The sequence below is a fragment of the Octopus bimaculoides genome, chromosome 2 (genome assembly GCF_046866305.1).
Source record: "Octopus bimaculoides isolate indiv1 chromosome 2, ASM4686630v1, whole genome shotgun sequence".
NCBI lineage: Eukaryota > Metazoa > Mollusca > Cephalopoda > Octopoda > Octopodidae > Octopus > Octopus bimaculoides.
The window spans coordinates 129,631,809-129,650,956 of NC_142929.1; the positions used below are offsets into that span (position 1 = coordinate 129,631,809).

General features: G+C 35.2%; 1 protein-coding gene across 12 annotated transcripts in view; it reads right to left on the bottom strand.

The window, feature by feature from the left end:
* LOC106874322 (myosin light chain kinase, smooth muscle) overlaps nt 1-19,148 on the bottom strand; it is a 145,806-nt gene that overhangs the window by 36,565 nt on the left and 90,093 nt on the right. For 8 of the 12 annotated variants that reach the window (XM_052965922.2, XM_089338169.1, XM_089338157.1 and 5 more), the window contains 3 exons: nt 16,877-16,993; nt 14,995-15,189; nt 12,622-12,720 (listed from right to left, as the gene is read on the bottom strand). In XM_052965922.2, the coding sequence (XP_052821882.2) occupies nt 12,622-12,720; nt 14,995-15,189; nt 16,877-16,993 (411 nt within the window). Of the gene's footprint in view, nt 1-1,307; nt 1,527-12,621; nt 12,721-14,994; nt 15,190-16,876; nt 16,994-19,148 lie in introns of all 12 variants that reach the window. The other 4 variants (XM_052965923.2, XM_052965921.2, XM_089338128.1 and 1 more) reach the window with 1 other exon arrangement.

Consider the following 19,148-nt stretch of genomic DNA (forward strand, 5'->3'; position numbering starts at 1 on the left):
ATATATATATATATATTTATAATCATCATCATCATTTAATGTCTGTTTTCCATGCTGGAATGGGTTGACAGTTTGACTGAAAACTGGTAAGCTGGGGGAGCAGGTTCCAATCTGATTTGGCATAGTTTCTATGGTTGTATGTCCTTCCTAATGCCAATGACTCCAAGAGGGTAGTGGGTGTCTATTACATGCCACCGGCACAGGTGACAGTTACAAAACACTGGCATTGGCCAAGACTGTCATCTCACTTGGCTTCACAGATATGTGTGTATGATAGATATAGACGTGTGTGTGTGTGTGTGTGTGTGTGTGTGTGCGCGATAGATATAGATGTGTGTGTGTGTGTGTACGCACACATAAATGCATACATTAAAAGTTGGTTAATCACTTGAGTGTAATGATATTGTGGTTTCAGGACATGGTAGATGTTTGGTTCAATTCCTGTTAGTGGCTGTTCATCTTTCTAGCCAGGATTTATATTTTCATATACATATATAGTAAGCTGTTATTTTCAGCTGGTTTTGCATCGGAGCAACTTTGTAAAAGTTTATTTTCATATTTCTCAATGCCCTTAAACTAGGAGCTAAATGTAAACTTAGAAATATAAAATACTATATTTTTCAAGATTTATATTTTGATTAAAGGAAATAACATTTTCTAATATATGTTTCCAATAAATGAAACTAATTTCTACTAAAGTACTATTAGGTTTACTGTTATTAAATTATATAGATGTACTACCTGCAATTCAATGAGTAGCTTTGAAAAGTGAAGAAGGTAGAATAGCTGTCATTAGTTTTGTGAGTAAAATCTACATGATTAAAACAACTTCAGTTTTTAAACCAAAATGCAAGCTAATGATATATAAGTTGCAGCCAAAATGCATGTCATAAATAAAATTAATACAGCTCTGATTATATTCATGTGTTAAAATGAGAATATGCACTTTTTTTTATTATATTGAAGTTAAAATCGATTTAATTTGGTTAATTTTTATTCCATGATTGAATTTTCAAAACAAAAATAATTACTCAATTGTAATTAATTCAAAGGTATTTAAAAATGCTCAACTAGATTATGCATCTTAATTATTTTTCCCTGCTTCAATAATAAACATTGCGAATCAAAGAATAAAATAGAAAGAGCATACTTATAACAATGAAGAATGACATAAAAGCATTAGTAAACAAGCAGTTTCCATTAATTATTAGTAAAATTAATATAAATAGCTTTATCTAATTTTCTTGAATAAGTTGAATACCACCACCAGAAATAGCACTAGTAGCATATTTCTTGTAACTTCCTACCTTTAATGGTCAATCGGCAAAAGGTATCTGTGTCACCATACGTATTATATGCCTCACATACATATTCGCCAGCATCTTCAGGTAGAAACTCTTCTATTAAGAGTTTATGTATAAAGCTAGTACCATCATTATGGAGATAGCTGATCTGCTTGTAGATCTTTCCATCTGGTACAATTTCTGCATTGTTGTGCACCCAGAATATATCAATGGGGTGTGTACCTGGAAGTAGTATATTGTGGGGTGGATGCAGTTAAGCCTATTTAAATGAACATGTCACTCTGTGTACCAAAATGTCATGATTGAAAGTATAGTTTGCATTGTAGAATACAATGTATAAATAACTTTCAACGACTTCTCTGCACTTCATTTTACAAAACTAGACATTTCTCGTTCATCAAAGAGCTCACAGAGAATGTAAGTTAGTTTATTTTCACAGAAATATTGAGTTTGGGCATTCCTGAATATTTATGAAAGAAATTCAAGAGAGAAAGAAAATGAAAAAAAAAACTGATCTGAAGGGATCACAACACTTCAGCAGGTTGATATTTTTCAATACTGATACCCTTAAACTATGTAAAACCATATTGGATCATGTCAATCATGAAACCGTATCAGATTATAATAATCATGGAAGCAGAAGTAAATATTAACAGTCAATGCATCCTAAACTGTGATGGCAATGCCCAAACATAGCCAGAACTTAATAAAATCTACAAAATGAATGGTCAATAAAAATACATGTCAATGTTATCATTCAAAATAATGTGGACATTTCAAATATTCATGCAATTATATAAAAATGTGAAACATATAAAAACATTCATAAAAAACAGACAAATAGTAGTAATAAAATAAAATGCGTTTTAAAAAATGATTTCTAATAATCACTCTCTGTTTGGAGATCTGATATACTGTGATGCACATGTGGTTATTTCAACAAATGCTATGTATCATCTGGCACCATTCCAGCAAGCAAGAATGTCTCATTTGTTTAACAGGTGTTATACTGCAAAATAGCTGTAATTTTATTAAGCAGTAACACCTGACAGAATAGAATTTACTTCAGCAACAAGAGTGACGTTATACAGATTCTATCTACGAAAAGTCCAACCATGAAATTTAAAATGGAGGAAGGGAAGAAAACTTAAGAAAACCTGATAACTTATAATTTCATCAACAAAATATTTGTATATACTGATTAAGTGGCTGATAAAAATAACTTTTCAATATGTCCAGTCTATTCTAAAGTGAATTTGTAGAGCTAGCATTATTGACTCACTTGGAAGGTTATTCCAAGCAATGATCAATTTAATAGGAACATGTCTTTTCTTACATATAGCACCAAAGAAAGTTAGATGTCAGGGTAGAACGAATAGCTTTTTTTGTTATTTTTAACCCTTAGTCGGAAGAAGGTTAGCACCTACAACCTTTATCTGGTAAATGGTATTAAATCAGGCAAAGGATTAACCTTTTTAATACCAAACTTCCTTGAGAGCAACCTAGGTTTTAATGATTTAAATTCCCTGTTTTAAAGTGATTTAAATTAAAACTTTCCATCAAAATTTCATGTTCATTTATGCTCCAAATGCCAACAAAGTTATTTTACAAAATTCTTTATTTTTTTGAAATTGAAACAAAAGCAGTGAATTTCAACATAGATATGTTTTCAAAGGGGTAAGTTAAGCAGGCAAGAACAGAAACAACCTTTCCAACAAATACACATTTCCATCAAGCAAATCTTACAAAACTTTGGTCAACCCCAAGTTACGTCTGAAGACATGTCTCATATGAAGGTGCCATGCAGGTATAGTTACATATAACCAACAGCAACTTCAGATTTTCAATGTAGCAATTGTCTTTGAATCGCAAGTGTACTTAGATTAGTACTAATATTCTTGCTCAGATTCAAACTCACACTGATAGAAATCATTTTCAACATTTGAATCATATCTCAACATCAGCAATCATCGTTCACATAGTTTGATTACTTGAAATTTGATAAAATACTTTAGTAACAAACCTAGTTTGGTAACTTTCTCATTTTAAATAATTTCATTTAAATATAATTCATTTCATATTCATTTTACAGATTTATCAAATAAGCAATCAAAACATTATTAGTACAATATCCATAAATTTAATTCATTTCTGATTCACTCAATACAATATACACAATAATCCACAAAACTTTTAAAACTGAAACAGTCATCGAAATAAAGAGACAAGAAGTTTTGGCATGCTTCAAATACTTATTCACTCCAAAGACTTAAAGCAGAATATAAATTATTTCACTGAATAACTATAAAAGCAAATTTAGAACAAAGGACACATTTTCAGATAATTACTGAATATGAGATTTCCGATTAATGTATAATAATAGTAAACTAAATGTTGACTTCAATTATAAAAGAATCTAATCAAGCTTAAAACTTTAGAAAATTTCCTATTTAACTTACTATGATCGATCCTTATAGTAACTAAGTATGAAACATTAATTTACAAAGTAGCCACTGTTGATTTGAAGAGAAAGATTACTCTTTAAAATTTGAAATTAAATATAGTTTCACCTACATCAAAAACAGTGACAATAATTTTGTTTATTGCTAAAATATCAAGTTAGTTATATCATATCAGACAAAGGAGTCTTAGAACTTGGTTTACCTTATTCTCACTAATACTAACATGAATTGTAATTACACTCACCAAGTCTTAGAGTAGCATTTCAAATATAAAATTCATCCATTTGGTTAATATGTCAATGGTTTTGTTCTCCTTTTTTATACACAAAATATAAAACTTAAGTAACCTGACAATAGCTTATTTTGCCTATAAACAAATGCTATATATAAACAGAACCAGAATAAATAACAAAATTCATGAGTTCAATATCAACTGAAAATAAGAGGGGTATATCAAAAGTGGCAAACATTTTTTTCAATTGACATAGGTAGTACCTTGGGCAAGTATCTTGCACTATGGCCTCAAGCCGACCAAAGCCTTGTGAGTGGATTTTGTAGACAGAAACTAAAAGAAGCTCATCATGTGTGTGTGTGTGCGTGTGTGTGTGTGTGTGTGTGTGTGTTTCCCCCCCCCCCCACCATCGCTTGATAACCGATGTTAGTGTGTTTACATCCCTCTAATTTAGTTTGGCAAAAGAGACAGATAGAATAAGTACTAGGCTTACAAATAAGTCCTGGAGTCAATTAGATCAACTAAAGACAGTGCTCCAGCATGGTCGCAATCAAATGACTGAAACAAATAAAATAGTAAAAGAGTATAGGTCATTCAAATTGCACATGTTAGAGGAATAACTCAACAGTCCCCATCACAGGCAATGCATTTGTACCACTGTTGAACCTCATGTTCAAAACCTCATTGAAAAACTCAGGTGAGTACTGTTCTACCCACTTTCACCTTATTTTTTGTCATCAAATCATTGTCACTTAGAACTATTCTTCATTGGACCAAACAGATGGAAGTTGGAAGGCATCATATCTGGGCTGTATGGTGAACCTCTGACCACCCCAATCTGGCAATTGCCTGATTTGTTGCTAAAGATATGTGGTTGCACATTGTCATGGTGATTGTGGATTATTTTAAAATTCTTCTTTAGCCTTTTCCTCCTAATGGTCTCCCTAAGCTTTTGAGTATCTCATTGCGCTGGTATGGACATGTGGTGAGAATGGAGGAGGATAGCTGCGTGAAAAAGTGCCACACCCTAACAGTTGAGGGAACCCGTGGAAGAGGTAGGCCCAGGAAGACCTGGGCTGAGGTGGTGAGGTAAGACCTTCGTACATTGGGCCTCACCGAGGCAATGACTACTGACCGAGACCTTTGGAAATGTGCTGTGCGTGAGAAGACCCGGCAAGCCAAGTAAGATCGTTGCCAGTGCCCCTGGACTGGTTCTTGTGCGGGTGGCACATGAGATGCACCATTTTGAGCGTGGCCGTTGCCAGTACCGCCTGATTGGCTCCTGTAGGATTTTCGAGCGAGATCGTTGCCAGTGCCCCTGGACTGGCTTGTGCGGGTGGCACATAAAAGACACCATTTCGAGTGTGGCCGTTTTCGTGCGGGTGACACGTAAAAGCACCCACTACACTCTCTGAGTGGTTGGCGTTAGGAAGGGCATCCAGCTGTAGAAACTCCGCCAAATCAGACTGGAGCCTAGTGTTGCCATCCGGTTTCACCAGTCCTCAGTCAAATCGTCCAACCCATGCTAGCATGGAAAGCGGACGTTAAACGATGATGATGATGATGATTTTATTGTTTGTTGTTTATGATACAGCCTTATTCCAGAAAATCAAGGAAAATTATACCATTGTCATAAAAAAACAAAAAAAAACAGTCACTATGACCTTCTGTGCCAATTAATGACTCTTGAACTTCTGAAGCCTTAGAAATGACTAAGTCTTTGTTTCTTGATAATAAAGATACAGCCATGCTTCATCCTTTGCCACCAGATTGGAATGTGTATTCATAGGCTTCAAAATTTTAATAAACCAGAGCAGACTTCGATCTTTCTTCCTTTCCAATCAGATGTCAACTGCTGAAGTACTCTCATTACACACTTTGCCCAATACCCAAAGTGCTCTACCATCTCCTGTAATGTATTATGACCACAGTCCAACTGTGCAGCAAGGTCTCCAAATGTGACTCATCTGACTGCACAAATCAATTCCTCTACTCACTAACAATTTGATCCAGTAGATGCAGTTAATGGTCTCACTTCTCTATGAATTATTGTAGAGGAACAATAACTCTACTGACATGAGCAGTTTGAATGTCCCAATCAGTTAATAAACAGTTCTCAGCACTTTTGCTTTACTTTCAGTACAAGCCCTGTATTTAACTCTTGAAAAGTATGAAATTCATAGTTCATATAAAAATTATTCTTGTAATAATAGCTTGTAATAAGGTGCAGGAGTGGCTGTGTGGTAAGTAGCTTGCTTACCAACCCCATGGTTCCGGGTTCAGTCCCACTGCATGGCATCTTGGGCAAGTGTCTTCTACTATAGCCTCGGGCCAACCAAAGCCTTGTGAGTGGATTTGGTAGATGGAAACTGAAAGAAGCCCATTGTATATATGTATAAATATATATGTGTGTGTGTGTGTGTGTGTGTGTATGTCAGTGTTTATCCCCCTAGCATTGCTTAACAACTGATGCTGGTGTGTTTATGACCCCGTCATTTAGCGGTCTGGCAAAAGAGACAGATAGAATAAGTACTAGGCTTGCAGGGAATAAGTTTCAGGGTCGATTTGCTCGACTAAAGGTGGTGCTCCAGTATGGCCACAGTCAAATGACTGAAACAAGTAAAAGAGTAAAGAGTTATTCCAAAAATATGAAAATTGAAGTTACTATATTACACCTTCACCTAAGAATATTAATATTAAAAAAAAATTATCATTTTGTAAGCTTTTTATGTTTTAGTTGGGTATTGTTAGTTTATAGAGAAATATGGAGAACTTCATAATAATCCAGTCAATGTAAATTAATGCAGTATCTTTTTCATGGATCAAAAATATTACCATATCTCAACAACTAATATTTTAGCAAAAACATGACCTAAAGGTATTTAAACAATGTAGCCGAAAATGGTTCTGAAATATGAACCTAAAAAAAAAAAAAAAGTAGATGAGGCCCTTTTTGATATTAACACATTTTCCACAGATCACTTTGTATACAAGGTTATAGACTATAGGCTAATTTGTTACATTATTTATGAAACTAAAAGAATTAACCACTTCAATAACAAATATATTAGATTAATAACAGATACTGGAAAGTGAAGTTAGCCACTGCTTTGTAAAAAGAGTAGTTTTGAAGAGTATTGACCTATTCATAAATAGTATAAGGGACATGTCATATCTTGGTTATTTAACAGTCAGAATTGATCGGCAGGAATGTGTTTATTTATAAACACATTCACATTAAAAAAAATAAATAAATAAATAAATAAATGAAAAAAAAATTAGAATATCCAAGAGAAAAAAATGGACAGAAAATTAAGGGTAATTTCAGTCAGTTGGGAGAAGTTATAGAGCAGAAATGGAGCAGTAATTGTATGAGATGTGACTCACACTATGAATCCTGAGAAAACATGCAGTTATTTCTACATGTCAGACTAATTAGTTCAACAGAAGGAAAACCTAATGTCTTTTCAAGAAGGTCAAATAACTTGGTTTTATGAAAACATTTCAACTGTTTCAATTATTGGGGTTCCTCGCTTTACAATGGCTTTAAGAATGACTAAAAGTATTTTATTTGCCATAAACGTCCAGATAACAGTAATTACTTTTCGAGGGTTTAAATTAGAATGAAGCATTAAAATTTCTTAGCAAGTGGGGGGGGGAGTAGATGGTTGAGAGTTGGACGTTAAATGTTGATCTCATGCAGCATTCTAAGATAAGAATGACAGGCGCAGGTGCAGAGTTCATTTCAAAAATGATTACAGAACTCCAATAGAACAAAAACTGGATATGAGGCAAAGCATTATTGTTATGTAAAGGAATGAAAGAGAATTTTTACAATCCTCATTATCATTATTTTGTCTACTTTTCAAGTTGGCATAGACAATATTATGATATACTCTTAGACCCAGTGGTGGACTGGCCATGTTTCCAGCTTGCACGATGGCAAGTGAGCCCCTGCGCCATTAGAATCCATATATGGGTGCCCATGCTAGTATCTAAGGGGCCCATCCCCTCAAGTTTGAGAATTTTTTATTCACTTCTGGAAGAATGCATTAATTATTTCAGCCTGGCTTTGTTTGTAGACAGTTGAAAAGAATACTTTTAACAAAAAAAAAAAAATAATAATTAAATGATAGCATTGTAGTTGCAACCAATATTTTCAGACCCAGTCTGCCACTGCTTAGACCAGTTGGAGGTCTACATTTTGCTCATATGTTCGATCCTTGGCATGGTTTCTATAGTTGATTCCCTTCAAAACAATTAACTTACAGATTGTCATGACATTAACCAGACAAGGATCTTAAAATTTTATAATTTTACCATCATCATTAACACCTCAATTAAAAAACACTTTTTTCACATAACAGAATATATGAGAAAGCCATTCCAAATTATTGAGTACAATATTCCCACCATCAACTTTAACACTGAAAATGCTTCATATGATTATCATCTAATCATTCTTTTTACATCTGTTTTCCCATGCTTCCATGAGTTAGATGAATATATTATTTTGAAGCATTGCTTTGCAACTGGATGCTCTACTTGATGTTAACCATTCCCTGCTTTTCAAGTAAGGTATCTCTTATTCCTTAGGACTTTCAAGGCAATTTATTGACAGGAGAGACTGACAACACCACTGCTTGCTGTACTATACAAGCAATTACAGATGTAAACACACAAACACACATTCACATGTGTGTATGTACATATATGTTGATGTCCTGTACCGATATATGCATGTATATACATATATATATATATATATATATATATATATATATATATATATATATATATATATAGGTATGTACATATATGTATATATGCATATTATATATTATTTATATTATATATTATTTATATTATATATATATATACACACATACCAGTGCTGCCTGCCTGGCACCTGTGCTGGTGACACGTAAAGAGCACCATTCAAGTGTGGCCAATGCTGGTGCCGCCTGACTGGCACCTGTGTCAGTAGCACATAAAAAGTACCCACTATACTCTCAGAGTGGTTAGCATTAGGAAGAGCATCCAGCTGTAGAAACCATGCCAAATCAGATTGGAGCTTGTTGCAGCCTCCCGGCTTACCAGTTCTCAGTCAAACTATCCAACCCATGCCAGAATGGAAAGCAGACATTAAACGACAACAATGATATATATATACATATATATATTTCCCCCCTCTCGTTCTTCCTCTTTACTACTACGTATCTCGCTTTACCCCTCTCGTTCTTCCTCTGTTACTACTACGTATCTCTTTTTCCCCCTCGTACTTCCTCTCTTTCTCTTTTCCTCTCGTTGCTCACCTATTCTTCTACTTCCTCCCTTTGTTTCTCCCTCTACCACTCTCTCTCTTCCCCTTACACCGGCATGGTCACATGCTTCCAGTCAATAATCCTTTTCTTCCTTGGCTATTGTCGAGCAAACACGCGAACTACTTCGTCCCTACTTTCAAGTTCGTGCCTCACAGCGTTCTTACACACATAATTTTTCTCGTCTGGCCGTAAAGCCTTTTCTGTTTGTTTTCCTGTCTTGTTTTTTGTCCGCCACTACATTCCTCCATGGCAAGATTTAATTTGTGTATACAAATTTAATTTGCGGTCCATGGGAAGAGCCGTTTTAACGATGCGTCCTGCCCAGCTCTTCGAAACGCTGGTGTTAAAACGGAGGTAGCTGATGAAGAAGAATGTTCTCTATGTGGCTTGTGTGTTTTCTCGTCTACATTTTGTTTGCAATGTCCTGTACCCAGATATGCACCTATACATACAGGTGGATGTCGGTCCTGTACGTATATATGCATATACTCATTTACTATTTGTTTTTATATATATATATATACACACACACACACACACTGATACATGTGGGTGTGTATGTGGGCACACAAACTCATATAGGCCTTCTTTCAGCTATTTATTAAATCCACTCACAAAGTTTTGCTCAGTCAGTGCCGAAAGAAGACACTTTCCCACAATGCCAAACAATGGGACTGAACTCAAAGCCATATGGTTGTGAAGCAAACTTCTTAACCACATAGCCATGCCCAAACCTATTTATATAAATATTTCATTTTACATAGCATAAAAAGTTCAAGGAAAATGTGATCTGAATGTAAACCAGATCAGAATTATTTAAGATTAATACTATAGGGACGAAAAAATGGTTACACACACACACACAGATATATATATATATATATATATATATATATATATCATACCCAATGACTGGTGTAACAGCACCATAGTAAACTGCTACAAAGGTAAAGGTGACGCTTTAGATACTAATAATTACAGAGGCATCAAGCTGTTAGATCAGGTTATGAAAGTTACAGAGAGGGTCATAGCCCAACTAATTAGGGAGCGAATCAATTTAGATGAGATGCAGTTTGGGTTCGTGCCAGGTAAAAGCACCACTGATGCCATATTTCTAGTGAGACAGCTGCAGGAGAAATATCTAGCCAAGGATAAACCTCTGTACCTGGCCTTCGTTGACATGGAGAAAGCCTTTGACAGGGTCTCCCGATCCCTTATCTGGTGGTCAATGAGGAAACTTGGGATAGAAGAATGGTTAGTGAGAGCTGTGCAAGCCATGTACAGAGATGCTGCCAGTAAGGTGAAGGTTGGAAATGAGTACAGTAATGAATTCCGGGTAGAGGTAGGGGTCCACCAAGGTTCCATCCTCAGCACCCTCCTATTTATCATAGTCCTCCAGGTGATCACAGAGGAATTCAAGACAGGTTGCCCCTGGGAGTTCCTCTATGCTGATGACCTTGCACTAATTGCGCAGTCACTATCAGAACTAGACGAGAAGTTTCAGGTGTGGAAGCAAGGACTAGAATCGAAGGGCCTTAGAGTCAACCTAGCAAAAACCAAAATCCTAATAAGTAGGAAGGTAGATAAAACACAAACCCCTTCAGGTAGATGGCCTTGCTCAGTATGCAGTAAAGGAGTAGGTAGTAACTCTATAAGATGTACCCGGTGCAAGCTATGGACACATAAGAGGTGCAGCAATATCAAAGGCAGATTAACTACAAAGTTAGTTTTTGTATGTGGCAGATGTTCAGGTGCAATAAAAACTGTAAACAAACAGGAAACAACTTCTATCTCATTCCAGGGAGAAAAACTAGAGGTAGTCGATAGCTTCTGCTATCTGGGTGACCAAGTTAGTAGTGGGGGTGGGTGCGCTGAAAGTGTAACTGCTAGAATAAGAATAGCCTGGGCCAAGTTTAGAGAGCTCTTACCTCTGCTGGCGACAAAGGGACTCTCACTCAGAGTAAAAGGCAGACTGTATGACGCATGTGTACGAACAGCCATGCTACATGGCAGTGAAACATGGGCTGTGACTGCTGAGGACATGCGTAAGCTCGCAAGGAATGAAGCCAGTATGCTCCGCTGGATGTGTAATGTAAATGTGCATACCCGTCAGAGTGTAAGTATCTTGAGAGAAAAGCTGAACATTAGAAGCATCAGTAGTGGTGTGCAAGAGAGACGATTGCGCTGGTTTGGACATGTGGTGAGAATGAATGAGGATAGCTGCGTGAAAAAGTGCCACTCCCTAACAGCTGAGGGAACCCGTGGAAGCGGTAGGCCCAGGAGGACCTGGGCTGAGGTGGTGAGGCAAGACCTTCGAACATTGGGCCTCACTGAGGCGATGACTACTGACCGAGACCTTTGGAAATGTGCTGTGCGTGAGAAGACCCGGCAAGCCAAGTGAGATCGTTGCCAGTACCGCCTGACTGGCCTTGTAGGGTTTTCGAGCGAGATCGTTGCCAGTGCCCCTGGACTGGCTCTTGTGCGGGTGGCACATAAAAGACACCATTTCGAGCATGGCCGTTTTCGTGCGGGTGATACGTAAAAGCACCCACTACACTCTGAGTGGTTGGCGTTAGGAAGGGCATCCAGCTGTAGAAACTCTGCCAAATTAGATTGGAGCCTGGTGTAGCCATCCGGTTGCACCAGTCCTCAGTCAAATCGTCCAACCCAAGCTAGCATGGAAAGCGGACGTTAAACGATGATGATGATGATATATATATATATATATATATATATATATATATATATACAAATCTTCGACTTTTTGTTTCAGTCATAAGAATGCGTCCGTGCTGGGGCACTCGAAGGGTTTAGTTAAACGAATCGAGCCCAGTATTTATTAAGTCTAGTACTTATTTTAATGGTCTCTTTTACTGAACCATTAAGTTACAGGGGACATAACCAAACCAACAACAATTGGCAAGCAGTGGCATTGTGGGACAAATACAAACACACACATATAGATACATATACATACATACATACATCTATATATATATATATATATATATATATATATATATATTTATAGCAGTATTCCAGCATGGCCATAGCTTCTGTTTGAAACTGATAATATATAAACATATATACAACAGGCTTCCACACAATTTTCATTTACCTAATTTACTCACAAATCAATGGTTAGCCTGGAGCTATAATAGGAGACACTTGCCCAAGGTACTATGCAGTGGAACTGAAGCCAAAAGCATATGGCTGCAAAATGAGCTTCTAAATCACACAATCAAGTATAATATAATTTACAAGGAAAAATAATCAAGCAATAAATAAATAAAACATACCTTTCACTTGAACAAACAGTTCTAGTGGATCCCCTTCAGAACACTGGATATCTTGAAGTTCTCTTATGAATATGGGTGGTTCTACCTTTGGCTTGGTTGCTGTGAAAATACAAAATTCATTTTAAAATATTTTCTCAATGTTTGCAAAAACAAATATATATATATATATCAATAAAAGAAAATTGAAAATGGAGAGACAACATTGTAAAATCCAACCAACATCTTGGAAAAACTGCACTCTCTCTTTAATGAAAGCGTTTAATTATTAGAAAAATCATGAACCAAAATATCAAGATACCCAAATCATGAATATATGACAAGAGTGACAGGGATAATGAATCAATTTCTAATTCATAACAACTTCCTGAAATTCATTAATTACTTAAATCTTTTTAGAAATACAATACGGACAAACCAACTGAGGAGCATTGATGCAGTTACTCAATCAATTAGAAATAGCAGCCAAATCTACCATCATTTTACAAAAGAAAAGAAGAAAAAAATTCTAGATAATATGCTCTGGGGTATACAAAACAAGGTGTGGTCACCATTATGATGTCTTTGATCCAAGGTTTGCTCAATGAGTGTTGCCTTGGGACTAAACAAGCAACCAATACAGATTTTGTTATGATTATCACCATCATTTTAATGTCCACTTTGCCATGGTCACATGAGTCAGACAAAATTTGTTGAGGCAGATTTTCTATGACTAGATGCTCTTCCTGTCACAGACTCTCACTTATTACCAAGTAAGGTAATATGTTCCCATAACCAAGCATGTTTTCACAGAATATTCGAAATGAAGGACAACGCTTGCATGAAGGTGACACTAGTTTACAAGTATCACACAATGTCAAGGCAAGGAGCAAAAAAAACACAAACACACACCAAGCTTCTTTTAGTTTCCATCTACCAAATTAACTCACAAGGCTTATGTCAGCCCAGGGTTATAGTAAAAAAACGTTTGTTCAAAATTCCATACAGTGGGACTAAACCCAAAACCATGTGGTAGAGTTTCTCAATCACACAACCATGTCTTCATCTATCAAATGTAGAATTCAGAGAATTAAGATCAAGATAACAAAAACCAAAACACGAGTTACTAAGGAGTTGAAATTCTAGTATTAAATTAGAAATGCTATTATTCAACTCATAGACACAGAACTTGAAACTGTGAATTAAGCAGATGTAAAACATATGCAGTTGGAGGGATAAGATGCTCTGGCAGGCTGACAAGGAACCAAAACATCAGATGCAATACATTCAAGACAGTAATTAGCAGTAGTTAATTAATTGAATGCTAATGAATTGAATTATACGTACTGCCTGAACAATTTACTCTACGTGATTGACAGTGTCTGTTTCCAAAAGATCTAGTTACTGCTTTGGTGAATGCATAATTCCTAGCATTGTGAAGGCAGAGAAAACGCTCAAAACGCTATTGACTGTGTCAGCAATAACAGGTTTCTTTCTTCATACATAAACCAGACTGCATGAAGTATGCAAAAATATGTGGTGTATAAGGTAGCCAGATATGGACAAGGAGTGTAAAGGATCCAAACATTCAGCTAAAGTGTTTGCAATAAATACAGAATGGCAATAGTTAAAATCTCAACCAATTAATTCCTGTTTCTGGCTTAATTCAAGCAGAGCTGACTGGAACTGTTCAAACAAAGATATGAATTCTCTGTAGGAGTTCATTTACAAGTTTAAAAAGTAGGATCCATCTAAAAATGCAGTTATAAGTAAATCAAAATATGAGAGGAAACTTAATGAGATGCAAAACAAATTTTACAGAGAAGTCCTCAGCAAAATTTTTAATACTCAACAGTGTAGCTTAGTATATTCAAAATTGGAGAACTTGAAAAAAATGAAATATCTCATTCAAAACTACGTTTTCCTGAGTAAGTTAAGTTGTCTATAAATACAATATAATTATCAAAGTTGGAATAGTGAAATGAAAATAAACATCAAAGAGTATAAAAAAATTAATTCAAGGCAGACAGACAGAGACACACACACACATACAAAATCACACATATATATATCAAAATTTTTGAAATAAGACCAAAAAAACAAACAAAATAACTTTAAAAGAAAATACTGATAATGCTTGAGTTAATCATAAAAGAATTAATATTTCAAATAGTATATGCCTTGGTCCTAAAACCACTTTAATAGCAAATTACGGTAAGAAAATAAGTTCTTTATCTTTGTGTTATATTGTTGCAAGATAAATGAATTAGATCAAATTAATTCAACATTTCATCAAATCTTTCCACTGCCACCAACTCACTAAAATTAAAAAAAAAAAACAATACAAACAGAAAATGTAACTCATCTATCGATAAGCATTTTCGACCACAGACTTACATTGAACAGTAAGAACACAAGATGTTTGAACTTCTTCTTTCTTTGATGATATTGCAATGCATTCATAACACCCAATAGCATTTGGCGTAACATTCTTTAATACAAGAACTGCATTAAAACCATCAAATGTAGATTTGATATCTTGACTTGGAGGCAGTTTATTCCCATCTTTGAACCAATTGACAGAACTTACATCTGGGGAAAAGATAAAATGAAGATTTTGATCATATTATCATTGAAAGAAATTATAAATAAAAGAAAAGCAATTAAATTAACATTTTGAAGTTTCAAAGTTTTAAAGCCATTTATTAATCCATAATTTAAACTCAATATAAAAAGGCTGGAAGAAAACATTTGGTGGCAAAGTATTCATGTACTCTACTGCCCTTTATCATTGGTTCCTAAGTTTCCACTTTTCAACAAGTAGTTACCATTAAATTTCAATACCCAGTAAGAATATCATATAGCAAGAAAGCAAACAAAAGAAAAACCTCAGTTTAATTTAATTTATTGTTATTCTGTACAATGCAGGAGATTTCTGAGAACACGAAAGAGTTCGTTACCAATAAATTAGCATCTAAAAATTAGTCAGCTGCTTCTCTTCCTGAAAATGCCAGTATCAGAGACAGGATGAAACATACCCAGAATGCTACATTGAACTACAAACTAACAAATCATTTCTTTTTTTTCTCCTTCCCAACAAAATAATAATTAACTCTTTTCTAATCGATAACGACTGGTAACTTTTCTAAAGATTAATCAATTTCTCTAACTCTAAATTATCCCACCAGCAAGTTGAAATGAAGGAAGTGTAAAATACAAAGAGAAAATAGATTAGAACCAAGCTATTTTCAACAGGTATTTAAATAATGTCGGTTCCTATGGGCCGCAAGGTATTTGGAATGGTTAAAGAACAGAAAAAGAAATATTGAATAGTTGAGCAAAATACTTTAAGTTTATATTACAGAAATGTTCTTTATTAGCAAAACCAATTACATTCACTCCTGAAACATGTTCAGAACATTTCTTCAAAAAGGGAATATGTTTCCTATATTGGAATATATTATAATTATTTGTCATTAATTTCTGTGATATGTAGAAAAATAGATACAGGGTGTGTTCTGAAATAACGTTGCAATCAGGACTTGTTGTAAAGTATTACAATTCTAATGATTCATCATATCTTATTATGATGGGTATTATGGCTGTCTGTCTGTCTCTTTGTCTGTTCCCTCTTCACGGCCAGTTGGCTGGACCAACCATTATGATATTTTTCGGGATTACAAAGACGGTTGTCAGGAAGGTCTTTAGCATAAAAAAAATCAGAAAGTATGCTTATTTCGTGGATAACAATTTGTGAATCGATAAACCACCTTCACATCTATTAAAAATTCACCGACCATGAATAACTCTGGATTTTCATTGTATAATTCATGGCCCCCATCGTAGATACAAAGGGGGTCGTGAGGACAGTTAATAGCAAAAATAAAATGGATACGGTCAGTTTAAATGCTGGAGAGTTAAACCCCAAATGTGGTGTGACAAAGCTAACATATTCAATCCATCACTTCAAACTGTCAATAATTAGTTATTTCTCACATAGACACACAGAAGCATATTTACAGGAATAATTTTTAAATAAGAAATAAACTGTAACAAAATCTTCAAAAGAATAATCTGAAAGAAATTTGTTATGATGCTAATACACTGAGTTATTCATATAATACAGTTGAGTTATTAACATAAAATAGTTCTTCACACACACACACACACACACACACACACACACGTGTGTGTGTGTGTGGATGCAACATTCAGATACATTATCAGTGTTGTATCTCTGCAAATTAGAAATTAATGTAGAAAGAAAGGTAATATTTACTTGAGAATTTGCACCTCAATTCAACATTGGTAGCGCCTTCGTTTACATCAATGTCATGCAGTGGGGTATCAACTTGAGGCTTTTTGGGAGGCAGTGGAGGTGTTGGCTTATAATCCTCTGAAAATAACAAAGCAAATAAGGGTTTAAACCAAAATATCTTTAAAATATCTCTAAATATGTTGAAGTAAAGTTAAATAGCTACAAACAGTAGTTGTAGTGTTTTCAACAATGTTCTGTAACAGACCTAATAATCTATATTCTTTTGAAAAGATGAAGCTAATTAGCAAAAAACTATCCAATTATCTGAAACAAATTACCTAAACCCCATTTTTTATGGATTCTTGACAAGTGGGAAACTGAAAGTAACCCCCACAGTGCAGCAAATATTGAAAAGGAACTGGAAATTAAATACACAAAAATATTTTATTACTTCTGACTAGCAACAAGATTGGAACACAAGTAATTGAATCAACATCAGTATATTGCTGGTATATATATTTTCAAACTGAAAGGATAAAGGTCAAAGTTGAATACAGAACATACAATAGACACATTCACATGCCACCCCTACTCTTCTTCCTCCACAGAACCAAATCTCCACTTGCTCACTAGCTTCTCTTTTTCTTTCTTCATCTCCCATCACCTTTCCACCAGTTCTTTTTCCTGTTCTTTCCTTTCATTCCTTTTTCCTGATGAAAGACTAGATTCCAGAAACATGAAAGCTCTTTTCTTTCCTTTTAATTGTTATACTAATCTTGCCTTTGTTAAAACTTGTCCCTCTCATTTTGTCTTCATTTTCTGCTCGTTACCTATCACAAAATCTACAATTTATGGCTATATAACATCATCATTGTTCTCACGTCCACTTTTCCATGCTTGCATACATCAGACAAATTTTATTGTGGCAGATCTTTTATGGCTTGATGCCTTTACTGCAGTTAATTTTTACCTGTGTCTGAGCAAGGATATATTTCCCCATAGCTAGATATGTTTTTCTTACAGAATATTGGAAATGCTTCTATGACAGCAACACTCATTTACAACTATCAGTATCAAGACAAGGAGACAAACATACAAACACACACACCCACACAGAGACACATTTTATATACTAGCATGTGTATATATGTGTGTGTGTGTGTGTGTGTGTACACGCAGGCATGCGCAGACACACGACAGGCTTCTTTCAGTTTTTATTTACTGAATCTACTAACAAGGCTTTGGTCAACCCAAGACAATTGCCTGAAGTGCTACGCAGTGGGACTGAACTTGAAATTGTGTGGTTTGGAAGCAAACTTCTTAATCACACAGTCATGCCATCACCTATATTTAACTTTTAATTAAAATAATACAGTCTACTATTAAAATATTAGTTATTTATATGAAGGTAGCTAATTGGGAAAGTTGTTAGAGCAATGAATAGGATACTTTATGTAATGTGCTATTTGTTGCAACTCTCTCCACTCTGAGTTCAAATCTCACCATGGTCAGCTTTGACTTTCATCCTTTCAGAGTTGATAAATAAAAGCATCAGTCCAGAACAGTGAACTAGAGTTGTTAAAGCATTAGATATGATGTCTTGTGGCATTTGTTCATGTTCTGACTGCAACTTGTTATGACAACACTGGTACCAAAGCTGTACTAGCACCTGCATTCCCTGGACGACTACTGGCTTTCCTGTGTCTTGCAGTAAAGCTCTTACAAGGTACAGATTCAAAGTTGCATTAGACACAGAAGACTCCATATTTTCTTCTTTTTTTTAAATTTTAACGTATAAAATTTCTAGCACTTTGTCAGTTATAACAAAGAGGGTTCTAGTTGATTCAATCAATCTAACAACCTGCTCATGAAATTAACATGCAAGTGGTTAAGCATCCCCCAGGCATGCATACCCTTAATGCAGTTCCCAGGAGGATTCAGTGTGAAACACAATGTGATATGGCTGACCCTTTGAATCACAGGTACTACTCATTTTGCCAGCTAGATAAAAAAATTACTTTCTTGAGGTGAGGAAGTTTACACTTGCTCTTGGAAACAATTTCTGTTTCCTGAATTCTTTTATTCTTTTACTTGTTTCAGTCACTGGATTGTGACCATGTAGAGGGTCTTGGAATACTTAGTTACACAAATTGACCCCAGCCCCTTAAAGTTTCATACTTATTCTTTTAGTCATTTTTTACTGAACTTCTAAGGTATGGAGGCATAAACCAATACCTTATAAGCAAATGTAGTTGGTGGAAATTAGTAACTAGAAGTGTGTCATATATATATA